The sequence below is a fragment of the Chiloscyllium plagiosum genome, unplaced genomic scaffold (assembly GCF_037043375.1).
Source record: "Chiloscyllium plagiosum isolate Xiang-an unplaced genomic scaffold, Cpla_swu_hap1 HiC_scaffold_15, whole genome shotgun sequence".
In the NCBI taxonomy this organism is placed as follows: domain Eukaryota; kingdom Metazoa; phylum Chordata; class Chondrichthyes; order Orectolobiformes; family Hemiscylliidae; genus Chiloscyllium; species Chiloscyllium plagiosum.
In genome coordinates, this window is record NW_028270153.1 from 1,679,867 (window position 1) to 1,700,798 (window position 20,932).

General features: G+C 44.9%; 1 protein-coding gene across 6 annotated transcripts in view; it reads left to right on the forward strand.

The window, feature by feature from the left end:
- The window catches only part of mtss1 (MTSS I-BAR domain containing 1), a 228,518-nt gene that overhangs the window by 162,076 nt on the left and 45,510 nt on the right, over positions 1-20,932 (forward strand). For all 6 annotated transcript variants that reach the window (XM_087994650.1, XM_087994654.1, XM_087994651.1 and 3 more), the window contains exons 7-8: positions 14,864-15,021; positions 17,448-17,555. In XM_087994650.1, the coding sequence (XP_087850776.1) occupies positions 14,864-15,021; positions 17,448-17,555 (266 nt within the window). The remainder of the gene's footprint in view (positions 1-14,863; positions 15,022-17,447; positions 17,556-20,932) is intronic.

Consider the following 20,932-nt stretch of genomic DNA (forward strand, 5'->3'; position numbering starts at 1 on the left):
TCCTGCCAGTCTGAAGCAGCTTGCTCTTCTGGTTAGCCAGTTGTTGTGAATGAACTGTCTCTGGATAGTATTCTGAAAAGTTACCGTGTGCCAGTATACAACAAAAGATATGCACTTACTCAGAGCATTTGTGACCTTTGGATGTCCCAAAGCACTCAGGTTTAAGACAAGTAGCTTGTGCAGGGAAGAGAAAATAGAGAAAATTACCTATGAATAACTTATTATAGATGTAGGTTTACTGGCTGACAGCTCAGCGAGCAAACCTACATCCAGAACATCAACCTGAGCTACAAATCTTCTCAAAACTTGCTAACTTATTATAATTAAAATATGCATCTATAGATTGTGCAACTTGGGCAGTGTCCCTTGGGGGTGATGGGTGCATGCTGTTACCCTTCACTGGGCTAGTGCACTGAAATACAAACCATGTTCATAGTTCCTTGAAAGTAGAGTTGCAGGGAGTTAGGTTGAGAAGGGGTGCTGGCAGATGGGACGAGATTGGGTTGGGATATATGGTCGGCATAGATGAGTTGGACCGAAGGGTCCGTTTCCATGCTGTACATCTCTGACTCTATGACGGTGTTATTCCTGGAGTCACCATGAAAGTTAAAGGTTTTTAGTGGTCTGTTACTACTTGGTATTTGTCAGTAATTTGAAAGATCCTGATTAGAGAAATTGAGAGAGGATCTGGGCGCGAGGTGATAATGAGTGGTAGTTTAACTATCCTGTCCAGGAAGGTGGAGCTTTGTGAGTGAGAAAACATATTCATGTTGCTCAAGATCAGAACAGGCTGCTCAGCACATGGCGGACCCCATGTTTCCCAAATGCCTTATGTACGCAGAAGCGACTAGATGTCTCTGCATTGGAATGTAGTTGTTATGGCAACAGATTAGGCTGCCGTGAGCCTGTTAATGGTGTTGCAGCATCCCCTGTACAAATGACCTAGAATATTCAGTGGGAACGTGCGATTTGAAAGCTACTGAGTCAGCAGTCAGCCATGTGAGGCTTGTTTACCAAGCAGCCTGGCGAGAGAGAGATCTTGTGATCTTTCACATGGTACTCCTCACACAGGAATCAAAAAAAAGGACAAAATCTGATTTTAACTGAGATTGAGCAACTTTACATAATCGACGTACTCGTAATGATCCAATATCATTAACTAGTTCTACATTCTTACCAGTTTTGAAGAGTTGTTCAGCATGTGAATAATTAAACCAGTGCCCCTCATACTTTAACCTCTCAATTCATTAAAGGCGTGGTGCCAAGTATCCCTCAACCTCCTCTTAGCACTGCTTGTTTATTTGGTAAAATCACTCATGACATGGCTCACTGATGTCCTTTAGAGAAGGAAATCTGCTTTCATCACCTGGTCTGGCCTACATGTGACTCCAGACGCGCAACAATGCCCTTTCAACTGCCCTCTGAAATGGCCTAGCAAGCCACTCATTGTAAGGGCTGCTAGGGACTGGCAATATGTTTTGACTAGCCAGCAAACCCATTTCCCACAAGTTAACTAAAAATAAAATTCCCCAAAGCCTGTTCACCATCTACAAGGCGCATGTCAGGAGTGTGATGGAATACTCCCCACTTGCCCTGGCTGGATGCAGCTCCAACAACACTCAGGAACTCGTGAAGATCCAAGACAAGCCAGCCCACTTGATTGGTACCACATCCACAAACATCCCCTCCCTCCACCACCGATGCTCAGTAGCAGCAGTGTGTATTATCTACAAGCTGCACTGCAGAAATTCACCAAAGATCCTCAGGCAGCACCTTCCAAACCCATGACTACTTCTATCTAGAGGGACAAGGGCAGCAGTTTCATGGGAACACCATCCCTGCAAGTTCCCCTCCAACCCACTCACCATCCTGACTTGGAAATACATCACCGTTCCTTCAGTGTCACTTCATTAGTCCTGATGCTGCCTGACCGGCTGTGCTTTTCCAGCACCACTCCAATCAGGGTTCTCTGGGCTTGTTGTTCCTACATTTCACCTGAAAGTAACATGTTGAGCTTCTACTTTCACCAATTCCTTTTCAAGCACACTCATCTCCTCCTGGTTCTGCAGTAGATATATCCTGAAATAGCTGTTCCCAGTCTACATTGGCCAGATTTCATAAAAGCTTTCCTTCCCTCAATTCTAAACCCTTTTTAACAGGCCATCTTTTTCCTTTTCCATAACAAACTCTGCTCTGTTTGAGAATAACCCCTGTAGCCAATATTAATCCATCAATCAATATCACAAATCTGTGTCTGCATTGCTGTTTGTTTGGTATTGTTGCTGTATTCATTGCTGTAACAGTCAGACCTGTGGATTATTGCATGAAATAATCCAAGCCATTTCAGAATAATCCTGATTCCTGAAGAAGGGCTTATGCCCGAAACGTCGATTCTCCTGTTCCTTGGATGCTGCCTGACCTGCTGCGCTTTTCCAGCAACACATTTTCAGCTCTGATCTCCAGCATCTGCAGTCCTCACTTTCTCCTCCCATTTCAGAGTAATGTAAATCTCGCTCTGGGTGAGATTGTGGAGTAGTTGGAAGTGCATGGTAAAGTTGGGCTGAGCCACCACAGCTTTGACAAGGGGAAGTCATACCTGACAAATCTGTTAAAATTCTTTGAGGAGGTAATGAGCAAGTTAGACAAAGGAGCACCAGAGGATTTGATCTATTTGGATTTCCAGAAGGACTTTGAACAAGTGGCACACAGGAGGCTGCTAAATAAATTAGATCAAATGATGTTAGGGCAACGTGCTGGCATGGAGAGAAGATTGGCTGATTAGCATAAGGCAGAGAGTGGGGATATGGGGGCTTTTTTAGGATGGCAGCTGGTGACTAGTGGAGTCTCACAGGGGTCAGTATTAGGCCCACAACTATTCACATGATATATTAACGATCTGGATGAAGGAAATGAGGGAATTGTTGCTGAGTTTACAGATGTCACAAAGATAGGTGGAGGGCAGGGAGGCTATAAAGGACTTGGACAGGCTGCGAGAGTGGACAAAGAACTGGCAGGCGGAATTCTGAAGCACATAGGGACTTGAGAGAATCCTCTACTTGGACTCCTAAGATTAACATGCAGGTTTGTATGGCAGTTAGAAAGGCAAATGCAATGTTAGCATTGTTTTCAAGAGGGCTAGAGAGGAGCAGGTGTGCACTGCTAAGGCTGTATGGGGGGGGCAGGGGGAGGGTGTGGTTGGAGGATATGGGGCTGCATTCCCTGGTTGTGGTTTATTATGAATGGGAGACTTTTTCTGAGAATTTGAAACTGATATCCCATTAAACATCAGAGTTTTCGCTGGAGGGTGAACATCAGAAAGTTGAGAGGAAATATTGTGGTCAGGTCTGTCAATCCAATCATCTCTCAGGATATCGGCACATAATCAGAAGCAGACTGACTGTGTGTCACACAGCTTCATACCCTGTGTGACCAAAGGCCATGTCTCCGAACAATGGAATCTCACTTCAGCCATTGCATTTTTCTTTGTTGAGTGTGTTGCATTTACTGTGAGTGCAGAGATAAAGTACATTCGTCGCTATAACCATTAGACATGCCATTCTCAGAAACCTCTTCCTATCTCAGTCCAATTTTCTCCTGTCCCTCAATAAATCTTATTCTTGCACACACTGCTAGCCCCCCCAACATGTTACCTGAGACGGTGACTCAGCTGTACTGGGTAGAGTATAATCACTGATAAAAGGCTGCAGTAGGTTAAGAATTTTGACATCTGTTTAGAAATGATAACTGCATCATCAGGCAATCAAAGTTATTTTGGAAAGCCAACCCCAGGTCCTGATGAACCTATCCCAACAGAAGTCAAATCAGTTTTCTTTTGGGTGAATCCAAGGAAAGCGATGGGACCAGACGGAGTACCAGGCCGTGGCCTCAGAGCATGCGCAGATCAACTGGCAGAGGTCTTCTCAGACATCTTCAACCTCTCCCTGCAGCAGGCCACTGTCCCGGCCTGTTTCAAGAGGGCCAACATCATCCCTGTGCCTAAGGAGGCTCATGCAGCATGTCTCAATGACTACCGCCCAGTGGCCCTAACCTCGGTGGGCATGAAGTGCTTTGAAAGGCTGGTCACGGCATTAATCAACTCCAGCCTCCCCACTACTCTTGACCCACTCCAATTTGCCCATCGGACCAACAGATCCACGTCAGATGCCATATCACTTGCCCTTCACTCCTCCCTAGAACATCTTGACACCAAGAACAGCTACGTAAGAATCCTACTCATTGACTACAGTTCAGCCTCCAACACTAATATCCCCTCGAGACTGATTACTGAGCTTAGTGATCTCGGACTAAGCCCCACTCTCTGCAACTGGATCCTCAGTTTCCTGACCCACAGGCCACAGTCAGTGAAGATTGGGGACAATATTTCATCCTCACTAACACTCAACACTGGAGCCCCCCAGGGATGCATACTCAGTCCCCTACTGTAATCACTGTATACCCATGACTGCGTCGCCAAACACCAGACTAATACCATTTACAAGGTCGCTGATGACACCATCATAGTTGGTCAAATCCCAGATGACAATGAAACAGACTACATCAGGAGGTGGAAGACCTAGAAAAATGGTGCACTGAGAACAATCTCGCTCTCAATGCCGGCAAACCCAAGGAACTCATTATTGACTTTCAGCGGGATGGTACTCATGCCCCCCCTACAGATTAACAGCACAGAGATGGAACGAGTGGAGAGTGTCAAGCTCCTGGGAGTGGTCATCCACAACAAACTTTCTTGGACTCTTCATGTGGACGCACTGGTTACAAAGGCCCAACAATGTCTCTTCTTCCTCAGGCAGCTGAGGAAATTTGGCATGACGGTGAATACCCTTGCCGACTTTTATAGGTGCGCCATCGAGAGCATTCTGTCTGGATGTATCACCACCTGGTATGGCAACTGTACCATTCAAGATCGGAGATGATTACAGAGAGTGGTGAACTCAGCCCAGACATTCACAAAGGCCAACCTCCCATCTATAGAATCCATCTACCAGGCCCGCAGTCAAGGAAAGGCCCCCAGCATTCTCAAAGATCCATCCCACCCTGGCAATGTTTTTCTACAACCTCTACCATCGGGGAGAAGGTACAGAAGCCTGAACGCACGCATCTGCCAGTTTTGTAACAGTCTCTACCCTCCTGTTGTTAAAATACTGAATATACTCACATACTCTTAACATTCGCCTGTTCCTGTGTTTTTGTTTTTGCCGCTGTTTACCTATTATTTACTATCTATGCTACTCAACTCTGTGATCTGCCTGTATTGCTCGCACAACAAAGCTTTTCACTTGCCTCTGTATACATGACAATAAATTCAATTCAATTAGTAGACTAGCCGCAAACACAGACCATTTAATATCTTCCAGTTTTCTTCACTCGGGCTAAACCTGTGAAATAAATGCCAAGCATTAGCATGGGCTCCTGCCCACACTGACTCAGCCAATCTACAGAAGTTAGCAGTCAAATAATGTGTGCTCCTGCGAGAATTGGAAAGCTGTCTTACTGAGCCCACAAATTGATTGAGGATCTTACAAGAAATCCCTGGTGCCTGCCCAGTTAGCTACAGATTAACATCTCTGAGAATGAAGTGTGGGTGTCCCCACAGACTGCTTCAGAACCAAGCTTTTGCGCTGCGTGATGATGAGCTCAGGCCAAGCTGTGATGCGGCAATGTACAATTTACACCTTTACATGTTCTGTAGAGACTATTCTCAATACTGACTACGGGGGAGAGATACTGAAAGACGATCAGTGTCACTAACATCTGTGTAACTTGAGATCTAATTCAGAGACCAGAGCACAGAATCTAGGTTTAGACTTCACTGCATTACTCACAAAGTGCCGCACTGTCGGAGGGTCAGTACTGACAGAGCATCGCACTGTCAGAGGGTCAGTGCTGAGGAAATGCCGCACTGTCGGAGGGTAGGTGCTGAAGGAGTGTCACACTGTTGGAGGGTCAGTGCTGAGGGAGTGCCGCACTGTTGGAGAGTCGGTGCTGAGGGAATGGGCACTGTCGGAGGGTCAGTGCTGAGGGAGTGCCACACTGTCAGAGGGTCAGTACTGAGGGAGCGCTGCACTGTCGGAGGGTCAGTGCTGAGGGAGTGCCGCACTGTTGGAGGGTCAGTGCTGAGGGAGTGCCGCACTGTCGGAGGGTCAGTGCTGAGGGAGTGCTGCACTGTCAGAGGGTCAGTGCTGAGGGAGTGCTGCACTGTCGGAGGGTCAGTGCTGAGAGAACTCTGTACCATCGCTATTACAGTGGAGCAGGAGTAAAGCCATTTGGTGCTTCGAGTTTGCTTAGCCATTCGATTCGATCACACTGATCTATGTCTCAACCTTCCTGCCCTTCAATTAACTGCTTTTGTTGCATATCCCTCAGCACTTTTGCCCAGCAAAAATGTATCTATTTCAGGCTTGATAGCTCTAATTGACCCACAGCCTCAGCGGCTCTGTTGTGGCCCAAAGTTCCAGATTGTCCCTGTCCCTTGTGTAAAGTGCTTCCTGTCATCAACCCTGAACAACCAGCCTCGGGTTTTAATATTCCACTGCCTTGGTCTGGACATGCACACACACAGCCCTGTGAGTTGATTCTGTAAGCACCCTGTTCAGGTATTTTATGTGACATCTCGAGCAGGTGGGACTTGAACCCAGGTCTCAGGGCTCAGAGTTAGGGAAACTGTCTCTGCCATAAGAGGCTCCTAATAGTTTCCTTGTATCGAGCCCCTTAGTATCCCAATTTTTCTAAACTTCAAGAACACAAGGCCAGTTCCTGGAGCCCTGTGCTCACAACGTAACCCTTTGAGCTGTAGGATCTTTCTGGTGAATGTGTGCTTTATCCCCACCCAAGGCGAGTTCCATCTCGCTGAGGTGTGGCTGTCCTGTGCAGTGCAGTTACTGCGGAAGTGAATCCGTTCTCTGTGTCACCATTTCCTCAACTATGTCCACATACCCTTCAGATATAGACCAGATCTACATGAAAATAATTGCTCTGGTGATCTTCCTGTTGTGCTGAAGAATCAGTTAATTGTCGATTTGAACAAGAAATAAAGCCATTTCTTTGAGATAAGCCACATTGCTTTTGAAACCCTGTTTGGTTTCTGTGGTTGAGGCCTGTCGCTCAGCACTGCCACCTGCTGGCCTGTGTAGGGTGAGGGGTTGTAATTCAAAATCACGGTCTGTTTCTCTTATGAAACTGAAGCTACTTATCCATTCTGTTACATTTTCATCATCTGCATCTTAGAGGAATCTGGGAGCCAGGAAGAAAGATATTTCTTTCATCTGCCACACTCATGAATACTGTTAGTTTTTCTTGCTGGAAGACAGAGTGTGGGCTCAATGTATTTTCTCCGAAATACTTAACCTCCATGTATAAACCCCAGAAGACATCTGCATGTGGTCTATCTTCCCCCATCCTGACCTGATCCCACTGCACATATGGTTTCCAGTCAGAGTCACTGAGACTGCCCAGCACAGAGAGAGGCCCCAGGTCAATGCCAGGCCACCCTCTGTATCATGTGGATCAAACTGAGGACACATCACGTTCTATGTCAGGACTAGACCCCTTTCCCAAGCTGCAGAATAATCTGATGCCCTCTCCTTTCCCCTGGCCCCACTTCTTCCCTATTGGCACTGAGTTAGCCCCTTCCCACAAAGAGGCTGGCACTCAGTGACACTCATGCTCTAGGCTCCTTTTAGCCCACGTTCACCAAATCAACAGAGGCTGAGGAGCGTTAGACATGACCTTTTTAAGCCACTCATTCAAGTGTTTCCTGTACCTCCTGTATCTGAGTGACTGCTAACCATCACTGTTCACTGTCAGTGACACCTTCTCCTCAGCTCTTCCCAGTCAATACTTTTGAACTGTGCCTATCATTTGAACAGAGTAGAATCTATTCTGTTTTGTTTTAGTTGTGATGGTGATTGAATAGAAACACTGAGCAGGATATAAGGAGAAATCTTCAAACATAAGCTGTCCTCAGGTGTTTCACGTTCACAACTGACCTGGCCAACTGGAGCTTCAGTTACAGAATTCATCCCAAAACCGCCAGCTCTATCCTGCACAGAGTGTCAGCCAAGACATAGTAATTCTCGGGTTGTGAACATTGCTGGCTCAGCTGAAATTTATTGTCAATTCCTATTTTGCCCCTTGAAAAGGTGCTGGTGATGTTGACTGTTTTCTTAAAGTCCATGTGATGAAGGTTGCTGCCCAGTATAGTGTTTCTGAAGGAGTCGATGTTCATGTTAACTGAAAGACATTCCAACAGTGTTGGTACGGAGTATTACAGCGCAGAGACAAGCCATTCTGCCCACCTAGTCCATTCTGGTGTTTTTGATCGACGTGAGCCTCCTCACAGCCCTTGTTCATCTCCCTGTGCCATCCAATTCCCCCTCTCCCTCATGCCATTCTCCACCTTCCTCAAATCAATACCACTCTCCTCGACTGCTTGCTGTGGGAGCAACATCCAGATTCTCACTTATCTCTGTGTAAAGAAATTTCTTCTGAATTCCCAGTTGGATTTTTGATGATTATCTTACATTGATGGCCCCAACTTCTGGTCTCCCTCACAATTGAAAACATTTCTTTTCATATACTGTATCAAATTCTGTTATAATTCTAAAGATCTCTATCAGGTCACCTCTAAGTTGTTTTGTTTCTAGATAAAACAGTCCCAGCTGTAGCTTTCACAGATAATTATAACCCCTCCTTTCTGTACCTTCTCCAATATGTCTCTACCCTATATGAACCACAACTGTTAGCGTGGGACTTCCACAATTTTTGACTGAGAATATTGTCACAAAGCTGGTGCCTTTTTCTAAAAGCTGTTCCTTTTCTCAAGGAACACTGTGTCCTTGGTTTTTCTCAGAGGGGTGGTAAATGGCTCCCGGTTCCAATTAGACTCTTTGGTACAGAGAGTAAAGGGCATTGAGAGGCCTTTTTGTTTGTACGTAAACAGACGAGACTTCAGCCCAAAGTGGTCATGTTTTAGAAGTGACCTGTATAATGAAAGGGGATTGGTCAGCTCTCTAGCTGAACAGTTCAGTCCAGAACTAGTTAGGAATTCTGCTGTGTGGAACCAGGCTCGCTCTCTCTCTCTCCTTCTGTCCTTCTAACCTCAACCTGTAAGCATTTGTTCCATTTTTACTTTTTTTTATTGCGTATTGCGACAGTTGTGTATATTTGGAACAGCATAATTAAGTCTAGTTTAGACTGAGTTCTGTAGGGGTTCTTTATTCTATTCTCTGTGTTTCATTGTGTAATTTTGTGAATTATTTTTTTGTCTGTTTTAAAACCTGGTAGTCAACCTAGCTAACTTACTGCAGGTACGTTTCACTGTACACTTACCAAATCAAATTGCAAAATTATGGTCTGGGCTGCCTGTTTAAGAAGGTTTTGAGTGGTCTGGTCTAGTCCATAACAGATTGAGGGCAGTTTGTGGGATTTTAAACAGCGAGTGGTAGGTGCTAGTCTCTTTATTTTGGGTGTTGGTTTGGTTGGTAGACAAAGCTTGGGATAGTAATGGCTCTTTCAGTCGCCAGAAACTTTCTGGAAGTGGATACGGTGACTTTGGAAGTTTTGCAAAACGTGAATAAGACCAAGCTGCAGGAATTAGCAGACCAGCTGGGATTGGACCTGCCTGCGTCTGTGAGGAAAGGAGAGATAATTACAGCGGTAGCTCAGCATTTAAACTTGCTGGAGAAACCATCAGAATCTATAGAGATGGCAGGAATTCAATTGCAAATGAAACAGCTTGAGTTAGAGGCGAGAGATAAGGAAAGGGCAGCAAAAATGAAACCGTTTGAGTTATGATTAAAAGCAGAAGAGAGGGAGAAAGAGTAAAAGAAGAGAGCAGCAGAACAGAGAAAAAGAGAGCGTTTGAACTTCAAAAACTGACCCTTAAAAAGGAAAGTCAGCTTAAAAGGCTGGCGATAAAGGTGGAAGGTAACCTTAGCGAGGAAGTAGTATGAACACATGTTGAAGAAGTAAGAGTTAAAATGGCAAGGTTAGCAGCTGAAGTGGCTGATGATTATGAGCTCCATAAAACACGGTTTGGCTTCACAAATCAATTTCAGTTCATGAGGGATAGAAATTGGGGCAAAGAGAAATCCTCATGTGGAAAGGGAGAGATCGCTCTCAGTGAAGATCATAAGCATAACTTACTACAGGGTAAAAAAGTAACACTTGAGGGGGACAAAAAAAGTTTAAAAGCTCAGATGTTTTCATTGTAATAAAGTGGGCCACATAAAATCAGTGTTCGTCGGCTAGAAGAAAGCCAGATGTTGGAAAACCGGACAAGCCTGGGAGTTTTGTTGGACTGGTAACAGGAAGCACAAGGGAAGTTAGACAACTGCCTCAGAGTGTACAAGATGATTAGAGGTTGGTTAAGGAGGAAGTGCCAGATCTGCTTAAAAAATGTACATGCAAGGGTAAAGTTTATTCACATAGGCCAGGAATAGCAAGTAAAGAGGTTACAATATTAAGGGACACCGGATCCTCTGTCCGTAATGTTGAAGGATGAGGAGATATGTACTCCTGAGGAACTGTTGCCAGAAAAGGTGATGGTAACAGGAATTCATGGTGAGACAAAAAGCACTCAATTATGTAAAGTGAGGCTAGAGAGCCCAGAGAAGAGTGGAGAATTTGTGGTAGGAGTATTGGACAAACTCTCAGCTCTGGGAATGCAGTTTATCCTTGCAAGTGATATCGCTCATTCACCGGTAGACATGCTGCCTACTTTAGTTGAAAAGCCAGTGGAGACGCAGGCAACTGAAAAAATGAAGTATGTTTATCCAGGAATTTTCCCAGATTGTGTGATCACAAGAGCACAGAGGGCACAGTTGAAGCAGGAGAGTTCAAAAGGCACAGATAAGGAAACTGATGTAGTTTTATCAGCGACTTTTTTTGACCAGATAAGTGGGACAGAGTAGGAGCAACTAGGTAAACAAGCAAGTATCTTTAGCTCTGCTAGACTAATTGAGTTACAGCAGAAAGTTGAGAAGTTAAAACAGTTATATCAAAAGGCAGAGACAGAGAAGGAGAGTGAATACATCCCTGTGTGTTATTACTTAACAAATGATGTCTTAATGAGGAAATGGAGACCATCACACATTCAAGCAGATGAGAAATGGGCAAAGATTCATCACATTGTTTTGCCAGTAGGGTACAGAAAGGAGGTGCTGCGAGTAGTGCATGAGTTACCACTTGGAGATCAGTTAGGGGTGAGGAAAACACAGGCTTAAATATAAAGACATTTTTACTGGCCTGGACTACACAAGGATGTAGTTGAATTTTGCCAGACACGTCATACATGTCAGCTAATCAGAAAACCACAGGCAGTAATAAAACCTGCATCTTTAATACCTATTCCAGCATTTGAGGAACCTTTCACAAGAGTCTTGATTGATTGTGTAGGTCCCCTACTTGAAACGAAAAGTGGGAATAAGTATTTATTAACAATAATGGATGTATTGACTAGATTTCCAGAGGCAATCCCATTATGCAAAATTACAGCTAAAAGGGTGTAGAAGAAGTACTTAAATTTTTTTTTACTAGATACGAACTGCCAACAGAGATCCACTCAGATCAAGGATCACCCAAACTATTCAAGGAGGTTATGAATAACTTGGGAATATAGCAATTCAAATTTACTGAGTACCATCTATAATCACAGGGAGAGCTAGAGAGAGATGGCATCAAACACTAAAGACCATGTTGAGGGCTTATGGTCAGGATTACCCAGATGATTGGGATATGGGAGTTCCGTTTGTACTTTTTGCGATCAGATTGATTAAAATTGATTAAGAAGAAATTAATAAGTCAGAATTCAGAAGCCGGTCAGGCAGCATCTAGGGAACAGGAGAATCGACGTTTCGGGCATTAGCCCTTCTTCAGGAAGGGCTAATGCCCGAAACGTCGATTCTCCTGTTCCCTAGATGCTGCCTGACCTGCTGCGCTTTTCCAGCAACACATTTCCATCTCTGATCTCCAGCATCTGCAGACCTCACTTTCTCCTCAAAGAATTCAGAAGCCACCTATTTTGACTTTGTGTCAAATTTTAGAGAACGATTAAATAGAGCTGGAGAGTTGACTAGACAGCATTTAAAAGTATCACAGCATACAGTGAAACAGGAAGCAATTCACAATTTTGCAATTGGGGATACGGTATTACTTCCTATAACAGGTGAGCCCTTTAAAAGTAAGGCTTAGTGGACCTTATCAAATAGAAGTAAAATTGAGTGAGGTGAACTACTTGATAAGGACTCCAGGCAGGAAGAAATCTCACGAAGTGTGTCCAGTTAAAATGCTCAAAAGGTATTTTGACAGGGAAGGAAAGCAAGAGGAGAAGGTGTTAAAGATTACAGCACAGAACAAAGAACCAAGTTCAGAGGATTCTGAATTGATCATTCCTCAAATCAAATTGGTCAATGAGGAAGTTGTCAAAAATTGGGATAAATTATTGAGTTACCTTCCACAAGAAAATCAAAATGAGCTGAAAGAGTTATTACTATCACATCAGGGGATATGTGGAAATAATCTGGAAGTGCTAACCTAATTGTACATGATGTAGAGATAGGAGCTGCTGTTGATTAAGCAACATCCTTATAGGCATAACTCTTTAAAGTTGGCACAGGTTCAGCAGGAGATAGCGCGGATGTTCCAAGATGGCATAATTGAAGTGAGTTACAGTGACTGGAGCTCACCCATAGTCATGGTGCCAAAACCAGATGGTACCCAGCAGTTATGTGTGGACTATCACAAAGTCAACGCCATTACAAAGACTGATACATATCCAATTCCATGGTTGGAGGACTTATTGAAAAAGTGGGACAAGCAACTTGCATTTCTAAGTTGGACTTGCTCAGAAGCTACTGGCAAGTACCTCTGTCAGACAGAGCAAAGGTAATTTCGGCTTTGGTAATGCCAAATGGACTACATCAGTTCAAAGTCATGCCATTTGGAATGAAAAACACATTTCAGAAACTGATTAAGGTCAATGCTAAGTTACCCAATTGTGTTATTTACATCGATGACCTGGTGATTTTTAGTCACTCATGGAAGGAACACTTACAGATTTATCGGACTTGTTCCATTGACTTCGGAAGGCTGGTTTGGTGATAAACCAAGCTAAAAGTGAATTTGCCAAAGCCCAAGTCACCTTCCTGGGCCATTTTATTGGACATGGATAAATGGCCCCACGGATGCAAACACAAAAGTAATTCAGGAATTTCCCACACTGTCAACAAAAAAAGCAGTACTACAGTTCCTGAGAGTGAATGGATTGTACCAAAAGTTTATGCTGAACTTTAGCAGTGTGGCTGCTCCATTCACCGAATTGTTAAAAAAGGGCAAGAAGTTTCAGTGGACAGCGGACTGTCAAAAGGCATTTGACAGCCTAAAATCTGTGTTAACCACTGCCCCGGTATTAGCCACATCGGATTACCCGAAGCCTTTTAAGGTGGCTGTCGATGCCAGTGATGTGGGTGTTGGTGCGGTGCTCCAGCAGAATGATGACAAGGGAATAGAAAGACCTATCAGGTATTTTTCCAGAAAGTTGAACATTCATCAATAGAAATATTCAACGATGGAGAAAGAGACTTGAAGTATGGTATTGGCATTACAACATTTCAGTGTTTGTATTACCAGTAATTCATCTGAGGCAGTGGTATAGATAATCATAACCCATTGACATTTGTGGAAAAATTTAAGGACAAAAACACCAGCCTGTGTAGGTGGAGCTTGTTGTTGCTGCCGTTCCGTTTGACAATTGTGCAGGTGGCAGGTCATGGAGACGTGATTGCCGATGCGTTATCGAGACTTGAATGAGATACAGAGGCATTCGGTGGTGCGTGTGCCACGGCCTGAAATTGCATGTGGTTGTGCATGTTTGCATGTGTGTAGTTAGTATCGTGTATATGTGTATTTTAAACTACTAACCAGGTTTTTGAAGGGTTTTAAAAATGAAGCCATCTTTTGATGTTGATGGGTTTTTTTAATGGAGGTGTCACAAAACTGGTACCTTTTTTCTAAAAGCTGTTCCTTTTCTCAAGGAACACTGTGTCTTTAGTTTTTCTCAGAGGGGTCATAAACAGCTCCCGGTTCCGATTAGATTGGTTTGGTACAGAGATTTAAGGGCATTGAGAGGCCTTTTTGTTTGTACGTAAACAGACGAGACTTCAGCCCAAAGTGGTCATGTTTTAGAAGTGACCTGTATAATGAAAGGGGATTGGTCAGCTCTCTAGCTGAGCAGTTCAGTCCAGAACTAGTTAGGAATTCTGCTGTGTGGAACCAGGCTCTCGCTCTCTCTTTCCTTCTGTCCTTCTAACTTCAACCTGTAAACATTTGTTCCATTTTTACTTTTTTTTTAAGGGGGTTTGCTTATTGGGACTGTTGTGTATATTCAGAACAGCATAATTAAGTCTAGTTTGGATAGACTGAGTTCTGTAGGGGTTCTTTATTCTGTTCTCTGTGTTTCATTGTGTAATTTTGTGAATAATTTTTTTGTCTGCTTTGAAACTTGGTAGTCAACCTAGCTAACTTACTGCGGGTAATTTTCACTTACCCGAAACAAATTGCAAAGTTATGGTCTGGGTTGGCAGCTTAAGAATGTTTTGACTGGTCTGGCCTAGTCCATAATAATATTAATTAAAGACCTGGAGTGGAGCTTGAACCCATGGTCTGCTGACCCAGAGGTGAGAGTGATATTGACAGAACCACACTGGCCTGAGGTGAGAGGGTGTCTGGGACAGTGGGGAATCATGTTGGATTTATCCACACACACCAGTTGCTATTTCAGGCCCAATACATCAAGTAGGAACCCTCAGGAGAATGTGCTGCTACTGTTTCTTCTTCTCTGTTACAGGGAAGGAAGAAGTGAGGCTACAGTTGGACACAGCTTTACAGGATGTCAATGAAAAGTATGTGCTGCTGGAGGAGACCGAGAAGCAGGCTGTGTGCCGGGCTCTGATTGAGGAACGCAGTCGCTTCTGTACATTTGTTACCCTTCTGCGACCTGTACTGGTAAGTTAAACACTGGGGTGTGGTGTGGTAGCAGAGAGAGGCAACTCAGCATCTGGGCTGAGTGTACCAACAGTCTGGGGAGAGTGTTAATATTTATTTGTTGTGAATGTATTATTTCTCCTTGCTAGGGTGAGATTGGAAAATCATTCAGATGCTGACCCTGATGAACAGAGGGAGGCCATTCAGCCCCTCGAGTCTGTTTGGCTGTTCCATCATAACTCCTACACAGCTTGACCTTAATCCCATTCCCAGCAAGATTGATTAATCTCAATTTTGTCATTTCAGTTGGCTTCCAGCCTCAATAGTTTCTTGGGGAACTAGTGTTCCCGATTTCTGTTCCACTTAAACTGAGAAGAGGTGCAAGCCACTGCAGTCCCTGTCCTGTGGGTTGACCCACAATGCTCTTAGGGTGGGAATTCTAGGATTTTGACCCAACAATACTGAAGGATGTTAATAATGGAGGTTCTAGTGATGGTAACACCATTTAGATGTCATGGGGCAGTGGTTAGATAGTTTTTTAATGAAGATAGTCGTTGCTTGATATTTATGTGGGTCAAATGTTAGTTGCCACTTGCCACCCCAAGCCTGGATATTGTCTAGATCTTGTTGCATTTGAATATGGATTGCTTCAGTATCTGTGGAGTCGTGAATGGTGCTACATTGTGCAATCATCAGTGAACGTCCCCACTTCTGACCTTATAATGGAGGGTAGGTCGTTGATGAAGCAGCTGAAGATTGTTGTGCCTGGGACACTACCTTGAGGAACTCCTGCAGAGATGTCCTGGAGCTGAGATGACTGACCTGTGTGACAATGCTGTGGTTTTAAGAGGTGTGTTTTGTCCTGGTTTCTTTTAGAGAGATTGGGAGACTGGTACAAAGCAGTCTATGAGAAGATAAACAACTTCTGAGGCCTTGGGTTTTTTTTAAATTGGAACAATTGTAGCAGCCTGAGTGGGTGTGGTCAAGCTCCCTCAGAACCAGGACTTTTAGTTAGCTCTCAGCAGTTGCTGGGCTCTCAGAATTTTCCGAGGACTCAGCAGTTGCTGGGTTGGGAGGTAGTGAATCTCTTCTGTGCTACACCCCCATCTCTGCATTTTCTCTCAGAACTGCCTTTTGATGTTCTTTCCTCCTGGATTGGAAAGCTGCATGTGAGACAATTGTTTTCTGAATTTGCCTTTTCCCAAGGGTGTGGTTATGGAATGTTACCATATTGAACAGTTACTGTATGGTACTAAAATAATCTATATTCTGTTAAGTTTTCCAGTAGAGTTAAGTTATTCCAAGTTCCCCTTTGTTTTGTTGTACTTTAACAATAGTGTCTGAATAGTTGAGTAGTTTGACCAATTGAATGTGCATGTGGAAAACAGTATCTCGCATTTATCTTTGAAATAAGAGAAAGTTCGGCTCTAGGCTACCTTCTTAATATATTTTAAGGGGATCAGCTCTGGTCCATAACACCTCTAGTAACCATAATCGTCTTTGTATGTGCCCGTTATGACTCCAACTAGCAGAGAGGTTGCCCCTGATTCCCATTGATATGAGTTTTGCTAGGATTCTTCATGCCACACTCAGTCAAAGGCAGTCAATCTTACTTCCCCTTTTCTAAGTTAACAAAACCAAAGCCACATACAGTTTGCTCACTCTGTGTTATCCATGGATTCACTGCTGCATTGACACTCAGTCACCTCACAAGTTCGGCTCTATTGCTTTTTCTTTGTCCTATTGACTTGTCAAGTCTGATCATGCGGCCCTTAGCAGTACATGGGAAATTTATCTTCTAGAGGTATCTCTGTCTTCCATTACCTACAGGATGTCCTTGCCCCTATGCGCTCGTGCATGCACACACACCACACACCTCAGTAACGAAGATTTGGTGTACTCCAGCCACGGTCTGACCAAGCTCCTGTACAATTGAAACAAGAATATTTGTGCATTTAGATTGTCTACCTTGTTCTGAATGATGCATGTTTTCAGGTAGAATGCCCTTAACTTTGTCTTTTTCACATCATTCCACATTCAAGCTCAGCTTTGTTTCTCCTCTCTTCGAATCCCCCTCATGGCCAAAGGCTGATTTGTAATTAGCCAAACTCCTTCCCAGCTCCGGCTCTCATCCCCCTGCCAGCTCATGGTGTAAAAGCCCTGACTCCTTGCGAATTATTCTCTCTATTTAATTTGTTCACTCGAGTTATGAACATGTGGAATTCTCTCCCACAGGAAGCTGTTGAGGCCAGTCATTAGATATGTTGAAGAGGGAGCTGAAGGGACGTAGGGAAAAAGCAGGAATGGATACTGAGATTGCATAGTCAGCCATGAGCATATAGGAGCAGGTCCGAATGGCCGACTTCTCAACCTGTTTTCTCTATTTGTATCAAATATCCAATGGGCTAGTTTTCATTTAAAATGTCCATTTCACTTCTTCTACACAGGGTGAGGAAATTGGAATGTTGGGAGAGGTTACACACTTGCAGTCTATCCTAGAAGACCTGACAAACCTGACAGCTGACCCCCAGATACTGCCTCCTGCCAGCGAACAGGTAAGTGGCTTTTGGTTCCTCTGCACAGGGGGAAGCTCAATCCCCTTTCAGCATCATTTTCTCTCACTCCAACATTGGTAAGGACCAGTCCAGATGGCCAACAACTACATGGGGTCTTACTGTTCGACTGTTAGAGGTCCCACACTGAATGTGTCCAATGCACATTCAGTGATCAAGCCAGATGTGCTGGGTTACAGCCCATCTCCTGCTCTGTCACAGTTGCTGATCAAACTCAAAATTGCACAATCCAGGGAGTGATGTTGCTCTGGTAAGACTCGCAGGGTTTCTGATTGAATGACTTTATTGTCAGGTGGATTTGTGAGATGCATTTTTAACAGTTACAATATGCAACAATTTTCAATGTCGCTGTTCTGCAGCACCATCTCAAAACACAGAAACAAGCCAAACATACACATAATGGTAGAAAAATAAAGCAATAACGCTAAAAGTTCAACATTACAGTTCTCAAGTGCTTGGCCATGGGCCTGGATCTGTGCTCTGCCACCCACCCATCATGGAGACTAACACCAGCACGACGCGGTCAGCTGGCCCCTAAAACTCCAACACAGAGACCAACATCAGCACGACGCGGTCAGCTGGCCCCTAAAACCCCAACACAGAGACCAACATCAGCACGAGGCAGTCAGCTAGCCTCTGAAACCCCAACACAGGGACTAACATCAGCACGAAGTGGTCAGCTCGCCTCTGAAACCCCAACACAGGGACTAACATCAGCACGATGCGGTCAGCTAGCCTCTGAAATTAGGAGAAAGTGAGGACTGCAGATGCTGGAGATCAGAGCTTAAAAATGTGTTCCTGGAAAAGCGCAGCAGGTCAGGCAGTTTCAAAGGAGCAGGAGAATCGACGTTTCGGGCATAAGTTTCCTGAAGAAGGGCTTATGCCGAAATGTCGATTCTCCTCCTTTGATGCTGCCTGACCTGCTGCGCTTTTCCAGCAACACATTTTTAAGCTCAAGCCTCTGAAACCCCAACACAGAGACCAACACCAGCACAACGCAGTCAGCTAGCCTCTGAAACCCCAAAACAGGGACAAACATCAGCACAATGCAGTCGGCTAGCCTCTGAAACCCCAACATAGAGACCAACATCGGCTCGAAATGGTCAGCTAGCCTCTGAAATCCCAACATAGAGACCAACATCAGCACGACGCGGTTAGCTAGCCTCTGAAACCACAACTCAGGGAACAACATCAGCACGAAGTGGTCAGCTAGCCTCTGAAACCGCAACACAGGGACCAACCTCAGCACGAAGTGGTCAGCTAGCCTCTGTAGCCCCAACACAGTGACCAACATCAGCATGACGCAGTCAGCTAGCCTCTTAAACCCCAACACAGGGACTAACATCAGCACGACGCGGTCAGCTAGCCTCTGAAACCCCAACACAGGGACTAACATCAGCATGACGCAGTCAGCTAGCCTCTTAAACCCCAACACAGGGACTAACATCAGCACGACGCAGTCAGCTAGCCTCTTAAACCCCAACACAGGGACTAACATCAGCACGACGCGGTCAGCTAGCCTCTGAAACCCCAACACAGAGACCAACATCAGCACAACGCGGTCAGCTAGCCTCTGAAACCCCAACACAGGGACTAACATCAGCACGAAGTGGTCAGACAGCCTCTGAAACCCCAACACAGGAACCAACATCAGCACAACGCAGTCAGCCAGCCTCTGAAACCCCAACACTGGAAAAAACATCAGCACAACGCAGTCAGCCAGCCTCTGAAACCCCAACACAGGGACTAACATCAGCACAACGCGGTCAGATAGCCTCTGAAACCCCAACACAGGGACCAACATCAGCACGAAATGGTCAGCTCGCCTCTGAAACCCCAACACAGGGACTAACATCAGCACGATGCAGTCAGATAGCCTCTGAAACCCCAACACAGGGACCAACATCAGCATGACGCAGTCAGCTAGCCTCTGAAACCCCAACACAGGGACTAACATCAGCACAACGCAGTCAGATAGCCTCTGAAACCCCAACACAGAGACCAACATCAGCACGAAATGGTCAGCTAGCCTCTGAAACCCCAACACAGAGACCAACATCAGCACAACGCGGTCAGCTAGCCTCTGTAACCCCAACACAGAGACCAACATCAGCACGAAATGGTCAGCTAGCCTCTGAAACCCCAACACAGGAACTAACATCAGCACAACGCGGTCAGCTAGCCTCTGTAACCCCAACACAGAGACCAACATCAGCACAATGCGGTCAGCTAGCCTCTGAAACCCCAACACAGGGACTAACATCAGCACGATGCGGTCAGCTAGCCTCTGTAACCCCAACACAGGGACCAACATCAGCACAATGCGGTCAGCTAGCCTCTGTAACCCCAACACAGAGACCAACATCAGCACGATGCGGTCAGCTAGCCTCTGTAACCCCAACACAGGGGCTAACATCAGCACGATGCGGTCAGCCAGCCTCTGTAACCCCAACACAGGGGCTAACATCAGCACGATGCGGTCAGCTAGCCTCTGTAACCCCAACACAGGGGCTAACATCAGCACGATGCGGTCAGCCAGCCTCTCAACCCTGTGCAGGTGCTGCTGCTGCAGAGGCTAATCCATGTCATTGTTGAGAATGACATTGAATCTCTATGTAGAGTAGCCGAATGTTCTCTTATTGCTGCTAGTTTCTACATTTCTGAGTTAAATATTAAAACAGGCAGGTTACAGCATAGCTTGCAGTTATGTAACCCCTTCAACATGGTGACACATCCCAATGTATTTCACTGGAGCGATTAGCAAACATGATTTGATCCCAAATCCGATAAGGAAATATTAGCACCAGGTGGGAGAGGAGCATCATAAAGGACAAGAGTGAAGGCCTGCAGATGTCATGGACTAAAGGGCCTGGATTCAAGACCCACCCGGTGGGTGAGACCATGGAAAGATTTGAAAATGAAGATGAGAACTTAAAGTCCGGGATGTTACTTGTATTTGTTTAGTTCCCTGTGGGTACAAACATAATCTGTTGTTGGAGAAAGAATTCAGGTATTATGGTCATATCGATGTTAGCTTATGATTGAAAATCCAACTGGCTCAGTAATGTCTTTTAGGGAAGATATCCTGTTGTCCTTACCTTACCCAGTCTCGGTCTGTATGTGACTCCAGACTGACACCAACAGATCCAAGTAAAATGCAGCTTTTATCGAGGTCACTTATAAAGTGAAAAGGTAATTTAGAAAACATTAGGCAAATTGCTCACCAGATTTGAATTCAAATTTGCGATACATGTGTTGGAGCGTTCTGATGTCCAGTTAACTGTTCGCCCTTCCTGTTATTACAAACAGTGGCAGGTTGATTGTTTCCTGCTGCTCCTCTGACCAGCCACCGTTTCTGA